Genomic DNA, 17,253 nt, shown 5'->3' on the forward strand with positions numbered 1-17,253 from the left:
GGTGATGCTGCAGGAGCAGGTACAGAAGATATTGGTGATTTGCTGGCTAACATGAGATGGAAACAGGCAACTTACAATGCACCCGGCTGGTTTGGAGGTGGAGAGGTATTGAAGGAGGATGATGGTAAATCTGACAGCAGTCAAGAATGCTGCTCATCGAGCCTAGTTAACACATGCAATGCGTCCTCAGCGAGGGAAATTATTTCCTTAGCTTGATCATTCTGAATAATTATTTCCTCTTGGCTCCCCCAGAGGAATCTGCGGCAATTAAATGACAGAAGTGCCTTAACCTGAGGCTCATTTCCTTTCTTTGTACATCATTAGATGCAAAGACTGATGACACGGTCTTTAAAGTTATTGCTGATTGCCTAAAATTGGAAGGGGGGATGGGGATCGGGGGTGGTGGTGATGGGCAGTGATGAGATCGGAAATAAAAACATCTCAAGCCAGGATAAGAAAAATGTCATCTCGGCTCGCATTTGGGGCCTGGTTAATCAGCTCGGCACGACTTCTCGACAAGGACAATGATCGTTTATGAAGTTCTGCTGAAGAATTCTCACCGCAACTATCAACTTTGTCCGTTCTCTCCACGGCAACTCCTGGTTCGGTTGAGCGTTTGTGGCATTCAGAAGTGTTAATAAACCGGATTAGTGCACTTACAGTCCCGGCAGTGCCGCTCAATGTGTTCAATTGACTGGCTGCTCGTGAATACGCTGAAGTATGAGGGAGTGAGGGAGTGGGGGGCACACTTTATATAAACGAGCTTGTGCCAAGTTGGGCGTGAATGGTCTGAGGTTATCCGGGGCACGTGTCAGATTCTGCACAAGTCTTTTTATTGTTGTGCAAGGATAACAACAACTGTTTTACCGTCGAAATAGGTGCGGAACAATCCTACTCCGCAACAAGCATCAATTTTTCCCCCCCTCCACCAGACTGGGTGAGATTTTGGCTCGAGGTACAAGCCTGTCTCTCCGGCCTGTCGTTCAGGAGCGAGTTAAACTGGAAATAGGACCAGGAATGATAGGAGCTCCTACCGGCCAACATTCATCCCGCGTGCAACTGAGGAGCGGTTTCGAACCAGGCCCCAATCGTTTTAAAAAATCAATTTGCTCAAATCTGCACGTTAAACTACAGGGCTTGGGGTGGGTGCAGGCAGGTGGGATTAGGAAGGGCACCTGGGTGTCCTCGGGCTGGCATATGCAAGATGGGCCGAATGGCCTCCTTCCGAGCTGTAATTTTTCTATGATTCTATTTAGCATCTCCCCCCTGACCTCTGCGCGTCCGGGACAACTTGTTCCCACTTTAAGCTTGGGCAGCATTGACCTTGACTGGAGCCCCTCATTCATTGCAACAGGAAAACCATTTTGAGGTGAATTTCACGTGAATTACTTCACCCGCAAATGAAGAATAATCGTCCAGACAAACTGTATGCAGACGAGTTAACAGCTTTGGCAACCCAATGGTCCTCAAAATTAAAAGATTCGCAGATTAAAGGAACACTTTAGTTTTGACCCAGCTCACACCAGTATGCAAGCTTCGTAAATGTTTTTGTTGTTGCAATCAACTTATTTTCGGGTTACTGCAATTAACCAATGTCATTAAAACAAAAATGCCGATTGGCTAATTGTGCACAATTCGACTATATGACACAAAAAAACAACATTCTAGTTAGTGTTTTAGAACAGGAGTACGTTTTTGTTTTGTAAGAATCTGAATGTTTCCTTTGCAACGTGTACCTTTTTAATAAATGGGATATTCATCTAATTAAGTTACGAATCACATACACACGAATGACTCCTACTTAGCTCAGGTCCAATTTTCAAAGACATGGTTCAACATATACAAATGAAGCAATCAATGGGAGCAAAACGTCTTTAGTTAAAGGCAAGAATATGAGACCCAGAATCCAGCGACTCACCAAATCCTGCCAGAATATATTGTCCCAAGACACACTCCATAGGTTATACTGACTCACACTCAGTTGCTACAAGAGGAAAGAGTACGATCCAGGCAATAAATCTAACTCGGAAGAATTCAATACAACTCATCTCCCACGAGTGGGTCACACTATTCGATTTCTCATTTCATATTTATCTCGAATTTATGGCGAGTTCTCGAGTTCATCACATCGCTGAAACATGGTGACCAGGGCATTTCATACAGACCTGTTAAACTCCTGTAGCACGATGCCATTCAATACGATGGGTTGTATCGTACATTACTAAAATCATTCAAATTAACCTGACCTCGTTCAATTAAACTATTCATTTTAAATCTAATACCGTGAAACAATGTTGTTCACTCGTATATAAGGCAATGTTGTCACGTGTGGTGTGTTGGACCGGAGGAGATCACCGGTAAAATATATTGTGAGGGTTCTAAACCGTGTCTACTGACATCGTACTTGTGGACAAAAAGCCTCCCATTCTCTCTCCACAGATGCTGTCAGACCTGCTGAGATTACCCAGCATTTTTCTAGTTTTGTTTCAGATTCCAGCATCCGCAGTAATTTGCTTTTACCTATTGTATCTTGAGCAGGTGTGTAAATTGAAATGAAGTGCTTGCATTTACCAAGCATTATGTTGAAAGCGTCCAAAATACGTTATACAGCGAATTCCTTCTTTGTGTCAGTGTCCATCGTTGGGGAGGGTTAGCTGAGATTGTTCAAAGAGTTTGTTACAGGCGGGTTCCCGCTTGTTGCTGCTGAGAGGGACGATACTGAGGGTCAAACACTTGTCTCCCACAAGAGTGATCAGCGACTCTGCAGGCGCTGCATAGTCTGGCTGTATTGTCAAGTGACACAGCCTCGCCATTATGCTTCCTGCTCACTTTCATTCTCCGTCCTGAATGCCCGGTTTAATGCTGGTGTGCAAGTGATTGTCATTCGTCTGTTAAGTCGGAACCTCGACGGCCTGCGCGGAGGGGCAATTCGACCACATGGGTCATCACCGTTGAGCATGATTCTATTTCCACCCAATGACCGTGGGCTTTCTGGCAGATAGTGAGCAAGAACAGGATGCGTTTTTTTTTTGGGGGGGGGGGGGGATTTGCCGACAATCAGCCTCGACTAACTTCTGTCAACGAAATGTAACTCTGACACCACTCCAAAAAAATTATGACCAGCGAGTCACAGAATGGCTGAATGGATGAATGTAAAAATGTAATCAAATCTGCTTACAGCGGTTAGCCAGAGCCATCATATTAATCTGCAATATGTCCTAAAGATTAGTCCGTCAAAAAAAACAGCTCTGCTTAATCTCAACACATAGCAGCAGGCTGCTGCTGCGGGAAGTATCTGAATGAAGAGGATGTGCTTTTAAATAAATGACATGTTACATTTACATCATCATAATGCAGGTTTAACATTTAAGCTGCATTATTGGCAGGAAATTGATCACAAAAATACCAGGGGACAGGACACGAGTGGAACTGCTCGCTCCCAGACCCTGTATTATATCCACCTTATCAAACTAGGATTTGAGTTGCTATAAATGGCTCAGATAAAATAAGGTTGAAACCTTGAGACAAATCTTGTTACAGAACATCAGGACTGATATCGTTAGAGCCTGCCTCTTGTCTGATTTGGCTGCTAAAGAGTGCAATACCGCTTTTAGATTGAGATTCCCCTTTCATTCAGCACTCTGGCACACTCTGGCAGTGAGTGCATTACAACAGGATGTCACTGGGACTGGAAGTTGGCATGAGGGTCGCTGATTATTGTTTATTGTTGGTGGGTGTAAATTTGTGAAAATGTGAAAAAGGAGGAGAATAAAAACATTTTTTTTTTAAGTTTGTCCAGCGCCTGTCACTCCCCCCCCCCCCCCTCCCCAAGTTACGGGAGCAGCACCGACCGCCTGTTGAACATGAGGGGCTATTTCTTTCAGGCAGGGAAGTTAAAATAGACTTTATGAAAATACCCACTTGCAGCCTGCGCAGGTCGGATGAGGAAATATGCTTAATCGGGTAAGTGATATGCAAAAGAAAATAACGACAAGTTTGATTGTGATAAATTTATTAAATTATGATTGGATTAGGCAGCACGGTGGCGCAGTGTTTGGCTACTGCTGCCTCACGGCACCAAGGTCCCAGGTTCGATCGAGACCGAGCAGATTCGAACGCTAAAAGAAAAAGTGAAATGCTGTGGATGCTGCGAGTCTGCAATTAAGCAAACAAACAAAAAAATACCCATATAATATGTTGGATTAACTCAGTAGTTCTGAGAGGTGACCGGATCGAGATGCAGAAGATTGTGAGGGACTGGATAGGGAGCAGCTATCAGTTAAAGAGTCAGTCACCAGGGGCACAAGTTAAAGGGGCGGGAGGATCAGGGTGGATTTGAGGACAAACTTCTTTGACCCAGAAGGTGGTGACGGTCTGGAACGCACTGCCTGGGAGGGTGGTAGAGGAGGGTTGCCTCACATCCTTTAAAAAGTATCTGGATGAGCACTTGGAACGTCTTAATATTCAAGGCTATGGGCCAAGTGCTGGCAAATGGGATTAGGTAGGCAAGTCAAGAGTTTTTCACATATCGTGCAGACTCAATGGGCCGAATTATTCTGCCTGTATTATTCTGTCTGGCACTATCTGTGGGGAGAGCAAACAGAGTTTACGATTCAACTCTGCATGATTCTTCTTCAGAGCTCCCCGAAGAAGTCATACAGAATCATAACTCCGCTGGGATCTGTATATGTGGCAACACAACAAAAATGTGAAGCCAAAAAAAAGGTCGAAGGTGGAGAGAGGGCAATCGATATTCTGGGAGAGGGAGCTGGACAAGAGAGCACAGCCTTGAAAATCAAAGATCGCTCAGGGGTGATGCCAAATAGGAACTCAATCACCCAATCTGAGGTGAACTTTCCATACCCATGGTTGGTGGATTTGGGGTGGAGTATTGGGGCGAGAGAACCAAGGTAGCGAGATTAAGTTAAAATAGAAAACTAGCCCTGGTCTAATTGAATGGCGGGTGGTACACCCCTATTTTGTGATGAAACCGAGAAGGAGTAAAACTGAATCGAGTGAACTGAAGGATAAATGAAAAGGGCAGCTTAAACAAACCAATCTCAAATGAAACTGAACACGTTAAATAAAAACGTGATTGGAAAGGGGCGAGGTATTGGGATAGGTTGGGGGAGTGGGTTGGGGTGGGGTGCTGTTTCAGAGAGTCGGTGGGCCTCCTTCTTGCCTGTCCCTGTGCTTGCTCATCAATGAGGAGGCCGGCTGCCTTCAACCAGACGTGTGTCTGGCTCACACATGAATCGAGGTGGTTGTTAGATATCAGCTCAGGCACTTCTGCTACTACAACCGTGTGGATGTTTAGTCAGGACTGACTTGATCTGCAAACCGACGAGCGAGGAGTAGCAGCTAGTGGAGTGATGATATTCAGCACCATTTCACTGGGGAGCCAGCACTCACTTAGCAGAAGCGTGTGGAATGAGTTTGACTGTGCCCTTGGCTGCTTGTAAACTGCGGGGGTTACACAACGGCTCCCAGTTGGCGTTTAATAAAACCACAGTCAACTCCAATCGTCACGGTGGCAGTCTGCTCTGCAAGTCACTTTAGGGCTACCCCTCAGTAACATGGCTTTCCGTGCAGTCTACAAAAAGCTACGTTCAAAGAGAGGGGGTCGTGTTCAAGTTTGGTGATTTGGAATTTGAAATTGACACCTATTTAGACATGTCGAACTCTTTTAAGAAAGCCACGGCTATTAGGTTGCACACTGCGCTCAGAGCCTTAGCGAAGCATATCATTCACTCCAATCATTTTCCTCACTGAATAGAAAATGCGTGTCCGAGGAACAACTTTGCTGCCGTCCTTCCTGCCCGCTGGCTTCTTGTTTACAAAGCGATTTTCTTTCCATTCCATAAGGAATGAAAGTTTATTTTCTGTTACTTTCCTTTTCTTTGTGAGCTCCCACAGTCAGCCTTCTCCCTTCAACGGGGAGGGGAGGTGATTGCGAAATTCCTGCTGTGGTGCCCGGGAATTGCAGGGTAAAGCTGCCTCCTGCCCCCCCCCCCCCCCCAACACTCCTCCAACTGGCGCCAGAGGCGCTGGGCGGGAACTCAAGCCCGTCCCAGGCTTCGGGCCCATAGCCATGACCCTCCCTTCTCTCCCTCAGTTTGCACCACCACTGGAATATGGCGAGTGTGGGATTAATCACCTAGAAACCCGGCTGCTTTGTTGCTTTGTAAAGTCACGTTGTTGTACCCTCTCTGCAAGTGTACTGGAAGTCGTTACAGGCAAAAGTCGTTATACTGAAATCAAATCGCGAATGAGGGACGTGAGGGATATCCTTTTAAGATGACTTATTGAAGTGTGATGATGATATCCATGTGCTCTGGGGTGACCTGTTAGGTTGGGAAGCTGGGAGACGGGGCGTCATCATTCACTACCAATTATTGTCTTCAGCCTCCTCGCCGCCTTGTCTTCTCTCTCCCACTACATCCTGCCCTCTGGAATCCCCTCGCCTGAAATCCTCAAACCAGATTTCAAAAACGCCCTGAAAAAACCCCTCCAATTCTTAGTGCATTCCCTTACCCCTGCTCCCCCGCCAACTCCACTCCCCATCTCCAGTATAGCCAGGCAGACACTCTGCGCGACACCTGAAGGGCTTTCAAATTGTCAAGTTGTCTTCTCAATAGCTTCTTACCGGGTTTTCTACTGGTACCAGCTCCATTGGGGGTAGGTGGCGTGTCATCTCGCTCACGTCCTTGCATTTGCCTCGGGGGCTTTCCACTCTTGCTTTACTTCATCACGTCTTCCCGCTCTTTTGAGCTCTTTCTCTACCTCCGTAAAGACGTTGCCGAGGTAAAACCCGTTCCAACCCCACAGCCCTCAATTCAATACTTCTTGGGAAATGAAAGAACTCTGTCCCAGCCACAGAAGGAGCGTGTCGTTGTCCAATCCCACTCTCCTTCATAACTACCCCCAAACCTTTCTCGTGAGTGCAAAACAAGGTCACAGAAGTTAAAAGTAGTGGATTGAAGGAGGGCAGTGTCAATTAAAAATAAAATATATGAACAAAAATTCCTGTCAGAACTATGTGGGGTTCACAGAGAGAGAGATTGAGTGAGCGAGGGCGAGGGAACATAGGAACAAGGAGTAGAATTCAGCCCCTCGACACTGCTCCGTCATTCAATCAGATCATGGCTGATCTCTTCCTGGTCTCAAATTCACCTCCCTACCCCATATCCCTTTAACCCGTTTTTAAAATCAGAAAATTATTAGAGATATCCCGGGTCGGCTCATCCGTTAATAATAACAAAACATCATCACTGCAGGTACTGTGTGAGTCTTGCTAAGGACTGCATCCTTCTCCCTTTTATTGCAAGCAATTAAAATCCAAAGTTGTATTTTTCCAGCAGTTAAAATGAACTGGCGGGAATTGAGGAAGGAGTGGAGCTCCGTTCAGCTCCGAGCCAATGGGAAGGGGAATGATTGCTGGACAAGGGCTGTTCAGTGTGGAAATCCACTGGCAATGATGGTGACTGCCCTGGAAACCTGGCGGGAGGCAAGTGTTCAGCGCCGACTCGGGGCGCCTGGAACCCCAGGGGCAATCTTGACATTTCTGCCTTTTAGTTGCCGAGCCGCTGCCCTTGATGCAATTCCAACCCGCTGCCGTCACACGCCTCACAGCGCCAAGGGCGAATCGGTTTAATTTTGCCATCAAATCCACTCTGCTCCCTCCTCGGCTGCCAGCGGGCGGGAAGCGGGGGGCACCTCTGTAAGGAGCCGAGAGAGCCCGGCTGTGCAGAGAGTTCGAAAGCAACCAGGACCAAATCAACTCAGATTTTTCAATATTCTTGTTTCCATGGATGTGTAATTTAAAAGGAAAAGTCCCACGTACGGTCACTTCCAAGTATCAGCTTCCTACACCCACTTCTTTCCATTATATTGGTGTCCATCTCTCCATCTCTTCACCTGGTCTCTACCCTCCGTCATGAGTTCAGCATTATTGTCCTCTTCTTACTTCTCGGGAGTTGCCACACTGTTATCCCGTTTACACTGTCTTTCTCTCCCTCCTCCCTAACCTGTCTTACTTTCCTCTGCCTCTCTCCCTCCCGCTTCTGATCGCTCTTTCTCTCTTGTGAAGTTGCCAGTGTCTCTGCAGCTTTCTACAAAGTTCCGAAACATTTAATTTGGAAAACAAAACATAATAAATGAATGATTGCGGCTGAATGCGTCACGTTTTGTCAGCTAATTTGGGCAGAATTTAGCAGAGGCTGAATCCTAACTATTTTAAACATTATCTTGAAAATAAACCAGGTCATTTGGATTGTGAAATATATATATATATACACACACACACACGAGTATTAATATATGTGTATTATACACATACATACGCACCCATATATATCACTTTCATAGGCATACCCATTTATACACACACATATATATATATATATAGGCACACATATATATCAGATCACACACGTACACACATGATATATACATAAACATATCTATCTCACACGCATACATATGTATGCATATTTACATATACACATGTTACATATACACAAATACACGTATGCATGGTGCATGTGTGTATATGCATGTGTCAGGTTTAGAAAATAACATTCCTTGCCATGCATTCCTGTTACAGCTGAATTGAAAATTAGCACAACACACTGCAAAAAGTTTATGTGCGATACATCCTGAAGGTGGGGTTCGGAATGAATGAATGAAACCCAACTGACGGAACACCATCATGCTCACGGGGCTGTGACAAGGCAGCGGTCTGAAGTTTGAGACATTGTAAGGGAATGTGAACCAGTTCAGTAGAAATCTTGATCTATACCACCACCACCCCCGGAAATTAGAGTCAGAACAGTTTAATAAACTAGTTGAATAACCCATACAAAAGCGGGGCTGTCTGTGTGTGTGTGTGTGTGTGTGGGGGGGGGGGGGGGGTTATTCATTCACTAATTACAACTCAACACTGACATCGTTATTCTGACAACAAAGACTCTGCAACTTTTGAAAGGTAAAAGCTTCGGGTGTTTATGTTGTGTTTCCATGGCGATTTGGAGCCGGTATCAAACACACGGCATTTCCCCCGATGTGATCTTTCTGTTTGTAATGGGGGAACAAGGATTGGGGAGGAAAGGGGGGAAGGGGTGGAAGGGGTGGGGGGGGGGGGCAATTGCAGCAGAACTCGGACAAGTGTTCTTTCGAATGACATTGACTTCTCCCAGGAGGCGAAGGACTGTCACCGACTGGGCCTCAGGACACCCTTTGCCTGTTATCAGGGGGCCATTGAGAGGATTCCTCTCCGCAATTGCCAACACCCCCTACCCACCCCGCTTCGTCCCAATTTGCGTTCGGCTGAGTGGGAAGAGGTGTGTGTGTGTGTGTGGGGGGGGGGGGGGGGGTGTAATCCTGTTACTGAAACCAGCATAGACCCCGAAATACTGCCTCAACTTGAAAAAAAACAAAGCCATGTCAACTTCAGTAACATAACACTTCCAAAAGAAAAGGAATATTCTTTGTCTTCAAGAACGGATTGAGCATCCTTGTCTTCTTTAAGCTCAGAGCAGTGTGACCAAGAGAGGGAGTGAAGGACACCGGGCAAGTTTGGTCTGCCACAGCCAGCACGGCAGGAACAGTAACTGGCACCGCCAGGGGAGGAGGAAGGCAGAGAGTTGCTCCCATTGTCATTAATGTCGTACGCCCCTCACACATTGCTCCCTGTACCATTACCGGCATTTATAGTTAAGAGACTTGGGAATGGGAGGGGGGATACCTCCAGTCAAAAGTCACCACTTCTTCTCTCGGTTAAGTCTTTCTGCAGAGCCCGCGAGAACAGAGTGACTGCGCCGACAATCACTGACTGGAGAGACACTGCATCCTTCAAACCCTCATCAATTCCACTTTTAACCAGCCACTGTCTGCACCACATCATTGATATCTCCGGCTAATAGGACACTGCAGTTGGTGACAGTCGTCTGCCGGCATTGTCCAGGGTCCAGGTCTTAAAACGACACCGCCACACTCTCTTCAAACACAAGCAAAAAATAAAGAAAAAGCCCCCGTCTTACCTTTCCTCTTGGATCTCCTCCTTCGCCTCCTCTTGAACTTGCATTTCAGCTGACTGCCTGCACTCCCCGAGCCTCTGGTGCTCACCAGCACTGAGGCCATTGCCGCAGTTTGGGAGAAGGTAATACTTCAAGGGGCGTCCTTCCCACCTCTTCCCCCCTCTCTTCTTCACCCCACTTTTTTGTTTTTTTGTGTGTCTATTATCTCAGTGTGTAGGTGACTCGCTTTCCGCTTCTCTCTTTCACTTCTCAACCCCTCCAGCTCCCTCTCCTCTCTCTCTCTCTCTCTCTGCCTCCCTCCTTTTGAAGCTGCCACATTCAGCACTTGGGGAGGATGAGGTGACCCAGGCTAAAACGGATGTCAGCTAGTCCTTGTATGAAAAGCTGCGATCTCCAGCTTGCTCTGGCGGGCTTTGAATACAACAAAACCTTACTTTCTGTTAGGTTCTCTCTCTCTCTCTCTTGGCACTACCACTTTGCAGGCAATCGTGCAGGGAAGCTAGTCCATTTGCTGCTGCAAATTATAATTAGATCCAATCATGACTGTCTCTTGGCTGTGACATCAACAGCGACCAATTCCCTCCCACCTCTCCCCTCGACCTAGCTCAGCCCCCCCTCCCCTCCCCTTCCCACCGTCAGTTGCAAAACTCTGGTCCCATTAGGCTGACCGATGCCGGGGAGCTGAAGTCGGAAAGTGCGCTGTGGTGAATGAACAGAGTCTGGGAGCTAACGCTAATCCTAGGCAAAGCCCGAGGCACCGTTTACAGGAGCAATACTGCATAAAGGGGGGATTTCAGAGGCTTTATATTGTTGCTGTTACCTTAAACTGTATCGATGTCCTTAAATACAAATGCACTTCTCTCTCCACCCCCCCCCCCCCCCACACGCACACACACAGATGCCGCAATCCTTGTAATCAATTAGCAGCTTAATTATGCCCAGAGTGAGGAAATCCTGTTGCACCTAAATTGATACATTTCCTTACATTTCAAACAGGCCAATCTCTTAAAGAATCGACTTCACCCACCGCTGTCTGTTCTACATGCGGAGATATATATAACTTCTGCAGCTCCAACCGCCAGGAGCTCTTGCACCCAGCATGATATTTCATCCCCTCCCCTGTGTTCCCGAACATTTGTACACATTGCTGCCTTACAACGTGTGCTGAAGAATTGGAGCAAAACCCTTCTTGGCTGACACCAGGAAGTATCTCTTCACACAAAGTTGGGGGGGGGGGGGGGGGGGAGGGGGGTGGATATGGAACACACTCGCCCCCCCCCCCCCCCTACCCAACTTCAAGAAAACGTTTTTGAGGCTGGGGACCGAATGCAAATGTCAAATTCGAGATTGCTGGATTTTAGTTCGGCACGTCTAGCAGGTTCTGATGCAAGGTTCTGACGCAAGGTGGTGGACCTGAAAAGGAAACCCTTCGTTTTCCCCCCTCACAGATGCTGCCTGGTCGACTGAGTATTTCTAGCGTTTTCTGTTTTTAGGTAAAAAATTCCAGCACCCACGATGATTTGAGAACATTAAAGGGTTGGTTACTAACCGGGTGGTTTGACGGGCTGAATGGGGCTATTCCTATTGCCATTTTAAAAATTCATTTAAGAGATGTGGGCGACGTTGGCTATGTCTGTACTTCTTGCCATGCCAAATTTCCCTTGATAAGGTGATAGTGAGTTGCTTTCTTGAACCGCTGCAGTCCAACGTAGTGTACGCACATCCACTGTGCTGTTAGAGAGGGATCTCCAGGATTTTGCCCCAGCGGCAGTGAAGGAACGGCGATATATTTCCAAGTAAGGGTGGTAAGTGACTTGGAAGGGAACCTCCAGGTGGTGGGGTTCCCAGGTAGCCGCTGCCCTTGACGTCTAGATAGCAGTGGTCATGGGCCCAGAAAGTGTCCCCTATTGCACTCGAGCTCCAATCTTGATGGGGGGGGGGGGGGGGGTTAAAACTCTGAGGCCAATAGTTTCACAGACAACTGAATGGACTTGTTTCCCAGAACTACTGTTGCTCGTCCCACATTTCCATGTAATAAGACTGGGACTATAACTTAATGAAGCCACACACAGCAACAACTCGGCTCATGACGATCCATAATCCAGTAACTGTCCTTTTTTGTTTAAGTTTACAGTACCCAATTATTTTTTTCCAATTAAGGGGCAATTTAGTGTGGCCAATCCACTTACCCTGCACATCTTTTTTGGGTTGTGGGGATGAGACCCAAGCAGATATGGGGAGAATACGCAAACTCCACATGGACAGTGACCCGGGGCTGGGATCGAACCCGGGTCCTCGGTGCCGTGAGGCAGCAGTGCTATCCAGTGTTCTACCATGCTGCCTCTCTCTAGCTGTCAATTTTGAACTGCTTAAAACAAAAAGGTAAAAGCAAATGTTCATATTAGAGGCAAAAGATGTGATAAGCGCACAACCAACAGATCAGCAACTGAAAAAAATAGATATAGTAGAACCTTCTTCACAACTGCGAGATTTCATAATTTTCCCATTTAAAAAAAAAACCTTATGCTTATATTAATAGTCGTACTTCTGGTTAATAAAATGCTGCAGTATAGATGGCTATTACCTTTTCATCAGAATCATATTTTACTCGCTTTTGCATTATCTCATTGTCAAACTTGTTCTGCTTTTTTTTATCTGTGATTTATAACATAAAGGAAGATTGTGGCTTGTATGATTTATAATAACACAATCTGGGAACTTGCACTTGTCAGCTCTGTCTAAGGCAATAAATGGTTCCCATGCTGGTTAAATACCCTGGCTGAGACGGATCTACTTAGCCACAGAAGAGGAGCTGTTTATTGTTTGTCAGATTACTTGTTGCTGTTGTATTTTATCAATTAGATTTAAATATACAGTATATTAAACCTGAGCCCACTTAATGAAAAGCGTGTTGCCGAGATTTCTGTATGAAGATGTACATTGCTCATTCTTACCTTTTGAGAAATTCATATATTACGGATGAAATGAAGAAGTAAATCAAAATAAAATTAAAAAGCCTCATTGCAAAACACCGTGTAGCAGTTCCCTATAAGCAAAGAGATCTGATGATGAGAAATGGCACTGTGATTTCATGATGTTATTTAATAGTTGCTTATTTCAAATGTACTCTCAACTTCAATTAGGCTACTACTGTTATTCTATCAATAGGATGGCATAACGTAGGTGTCAGATCAAGGTCCTGGTGAAAGATCGTTGACCTGAAACTTTAGCTCTGTTTCTCTCTCCATAGATGCTGCCAGGGCTGCTGAACATTTTGAGCATTTCCTCTTTCTATTTCAGCATTTTGCTTTTGTCATATCAACGATTTGACTCCCTTGCAAACATTTTATGCCTCAAAAATTGTAACCACCTCTGGCTTCATCTCAGGTATGGTATATCCTGTGCAAAGCTGTTTTTAATAAAATTGGACAGCCCACAACTGTACAAATTTTAAACAGGCTAATTTAACAGTTATGAATGTGTGGGCACTCCAGCCTGTCATATTGTCAAAACGTTAACATGTTACCAGCCAGGAGAGCAGGGTTAAGGTTAGGCTTCTAAGAGCACACATACCGAACTTCAGGCTGCCGGAGTCCAATGGTAGACTTGTAAGTGGCAGACTTGGCTCAATGGTAGCATTCTTGCTTCTGAGCTCAAAGGGGAGGTAGTGACGGAAATTTGAACTCAATGAAGAAAAATCTGGATTTAAAAGTCTCATGATGACACCATGAAATTATTGTTAACCTGGTTCTCTAAGGAAGGTAATCTGCCGTCTTTCCTGGTATGGCCTATATATGACTCCAGATCCACAGCAATGCAGTTAACTCTTAAATGCCCTCATTGATGGGCAATAAATAGTGCCCCAGCCAGCGACACCCACATGAATGAATTTTTTAAAAAGTTGCTTCACCCCAGAGTTTTGGACACATAAACTAGCCCGGCACTAAGGGAAAAAAATGGGGGAGTTTTCCTGGCAGCTTGGCCAGCAGCTTTTCCGTACCAGTCTCCACGAAGAACAGGCGCCGGAATGTGGCGACTCGCGGCTTTTCACAGCAACTTCATTTGAAGCCTACTTGTGACAATAAGCGATTTTCATTTTCAACAGCCTTCAACTAACATTTGATTCAGTGCGGCACGGTAGCACAGTGGTTGGGCACTGCTGCCTCACAGCGCTAGGGACCCGGGTTCAATTCCGACCTCAGGGGACTGTCTGTGTGGAGTTTGCACTTTCTCCCCCTGTCTGTGTGGGTTTCCTCAGGGTGATCCGATTTCCTCCCACAGTCTAAAGATGTGCAGGCTAGGTGGATTGGCCATGCTAAATTGCCCCTTAAGTGTCCAAAAGGGTAGGTGGGGTTCCGGGGATAGGGTGGAGGTGTGGGCTTAAGTAGGGTGCTCTTTCAAAGGGCTGGTGCAGACTTGATGGGCTGAATGACCTCCTTCTGCACTTTGAATTCTATCTGATTTCTTGCTGATACAAACTGTATGCCATATCCCCTGCATTACAACACTGACTCAATTTTAAACATACTTTATTGGTTATAGAATTGGAAGAATACAAAAAGAAATGCAAAGGGGAGACATTTATTGGTTGTGAGGTGCTTTGGAATGTCTTCAGGCCATTAAAAGCACTATTAAATGTGAAGTGTTTTGCCTTCAACAACACAAAGCTTTCAGTATAACTATGCTCTGCATCTTGCTACCTGAACCCACCAGTCCCACAACAGCAGATGCATTCCTCTTTTCTGCATTTCCACTTGCTTCTTTCTCTATTTCCTCATTCATTCTCCCATCTTTTATGTCTCCCCTTTACATTTCTTTTCGTATTCTTCCAATTTTCTTCCTTTAAATCACCATTAGCTGAAATAAACGTTCATGTTATAGATCCCTAAGTTCTTATTCAACGGAACTATTTGGTCTCTGTTTTTTTTAATGCCATGCCATAATTCTATAACATCCACGTTGACACTTCTGATAAGAACAAATAATGCTGGAAACGCCTGTCAGCATCTGATGAAATTACCCTCTTGAAACAGTAACCCATCCCCCCCCCCCCCCCCCCCCCCCCCCACCACCCTCCCCCTCTGTTCAGAGCTGAGGAATATGTTGTGCATTTCCAGTCTTCCTCAGCTCCTTTTCCTCCTTTTGTAGCTTTTCCCTCACCCCCTCTGCTTGTGAACCTGTTGCTTTTCTGTTGGAAGCTAGTTGTTGATGTCCTGTGGCATCAGTTCACCTGACTCTCTTCCCATTTTGTGACTACGTTAAGGTGGCATTATTGCATCATCAGGCAGCCAAGAAACCTCAAATTCTGAATGTCACTGAATATAGATTAAGAAATGCGTGGTAGCGACTTAGTAATTGCAACCAAAGTGTTAAATGTAAGAGGACAGGATGGTGTTCAGTTTAAGTGCATATATAAAGATTCCTGACATTGAATTGCAAACTTATGGTGACCGCAGCTCTTTGTTGCTTCTTAGCATTGTTCACTCTTAAGAAAACAATTTTCCTTTGCCAAGTTTGCTTACTGGTGTGCAGTAGGAACAGCATCTTGCGGAGGCAGTGTCGTGCAGGTGAAAAAATGGGAAAGACAGCTCGCGTTGTCTGAAGAAATGTCATGCAGAACATGGAGGTCTGGAAGGATATGGCACAATTTGGGTGGTAGTAGAGCACAACAGTGTTTTTTTTTGGCGGCGGATTATCTCCCAATGAAACTGGCACATTATTTTATTGGTCATGCGGAAGTTCTAGGCTTGACATCCACTCCCCTACCCCCACACCACCCTGTGCACACCCTCCCCCCCTCCATTCCCATCCCCCGCCCCCTGCACCTAAGCATGAATTTTCTGGATCTTTTGACCATAAAACCATAAGACATGGCAGCAGAAGTAGGCCATTCGGCCCATCGGGTCTGCCCCGCCATGCAAAGAAATTATGGCTGATCTGATATGATAATCCTCAACTCCACTTTCCTGCCTTATCCCCATCACCTTTGATTCCCTTACTGATTAAAAATCTGTCCATCTCAGCCTTGAAAATGCTTAACCACCCAGCTTCTACAGACCTCCGCGGTAAAGAATTCAACAGATTCAGTACCCGCTGAGACAAGAAATTCCTCCTCATCTCTGTTTTAAATGGATGACCCCTGACTCTGAGATTGTGCTCTCTGGTCCCAGACTCTCCCACAAGAGGATACAACCTCTCAAGCATCTACCCTGTCAAACCCCCTGAGAATATGAAATGTCTCAATAAGGTCGCCTCTCAGGGCAGCACGGTGGCGCAGTGGGTTAGCCCTGTTGCCTCATGCCGCCGAGGTCTCAGGTTCGATCCCGGCTCTGGGTAACTGTCCGTGTGGAGTTTGCACGTTCTCCCCGTGTCTGCGTGGGTTTCGCCCCCACAACCCAAAGATGTGCAGAGTAGGTGGATTGGCCACACTAAATTGCCTCTTAATTGGAAAACATTAATTGGGTACTCTAAATTTTTTTTTTTTTAAATAAGGTCGCCTCTCATTCTTTTGTATTCGGAACAGGCACCGGCCATGCAATATCTGGTTTTGCCACCCATCCTTTAGCTGCTTTCCATTCTATTGCCCCATATGAATAAAATAAATAAAATATCCAATTATTTCACATTCTGCTGTCCAATATTACATAATCTCTGGTGTCACCATACCCTCGCTCAAAATAATATTAATATTAATTACTTTTGATACTATCATAATGATCGAGCATTGATCACGTTAAACTCCGTAGAAACTTGAATTGACCAAGACCGCTGCTGCCTCTGTTCTAACTTACACGTGTCCCATTTACCCATTACCCTGTGCTCCATGATCTGCATTAGTTCCCAGTATGGTAACATTTCAATTTTCAAAATTCTCATCCTTGCGTTCAAATTCCTTCATCGTCTGGGTCCCTCGGTTTCGATGTAACCTCCTCTGGTCCCATAACCCTCCGAGATCTCTGCACTCCTCCAATACTGGCCTCTCGAGCATCCCTGATTTAAATCACCCCATCATTGGTGGCTACGCCTTCAGCTGCCTAGGCCAAAAGCTCTACAATTCCCTCATGAAATATCACCACATCTCTACCTCCCTTTCCTCTTTTACGTTGCTACTTAAAGCTTACAGGAACAGCACCGATATGAGGGGTCAAATGGCCTTCTTCTGTGCTTTAACTATTCTATTGTTTTAGCTCTTTAACAAAGATTTTGGTCAGTTGTC

General features: G+C 45.7%; 1 protein-coding gene across 1 annotated transcript in view; it reads right to left on the reverse strand.

Moving 5' to 3' along the window:
- adarb2 (adenosine deaminase RNA specific B2 (inactive)) overlaps window positions 1-10,533 on the reverse strand; it is a 1,014,773-nt gene extending 1,004,240 nt beyond the window's left edge. Inside the window, 1 exon segment of the mRNA XM_072508292.1 lies at window positions 10,041-10,533. Within this exon segment, the coding sequence (XP_072364393.1) occupies window positions 10,041-10,140 (100 nt within the window). The 5' untranslated portion in view covers window positions 10,141-10,533.
- Between the last annotated feature and the right edge of the window lie 6,720 nt (window positions 10,534-17,253).

This window comes from Scyliorhinus torazame, chromosome 6 (assembly GCF_047496885.1).
Source record: "Scyliorhinus torazame isolate Kashiwa2021f chromosome 6, sScyTor2.1, whole genome shotgun sequence".
Classification (NCBI taxonomy): domain Eukaryota; kingdom Metazoa; phylum Chordata; class Chondrichthyes; order Carcharhiniformes; family Scyliorhinidae; genus Scyliorhinus; species Scyliorhinus torazame.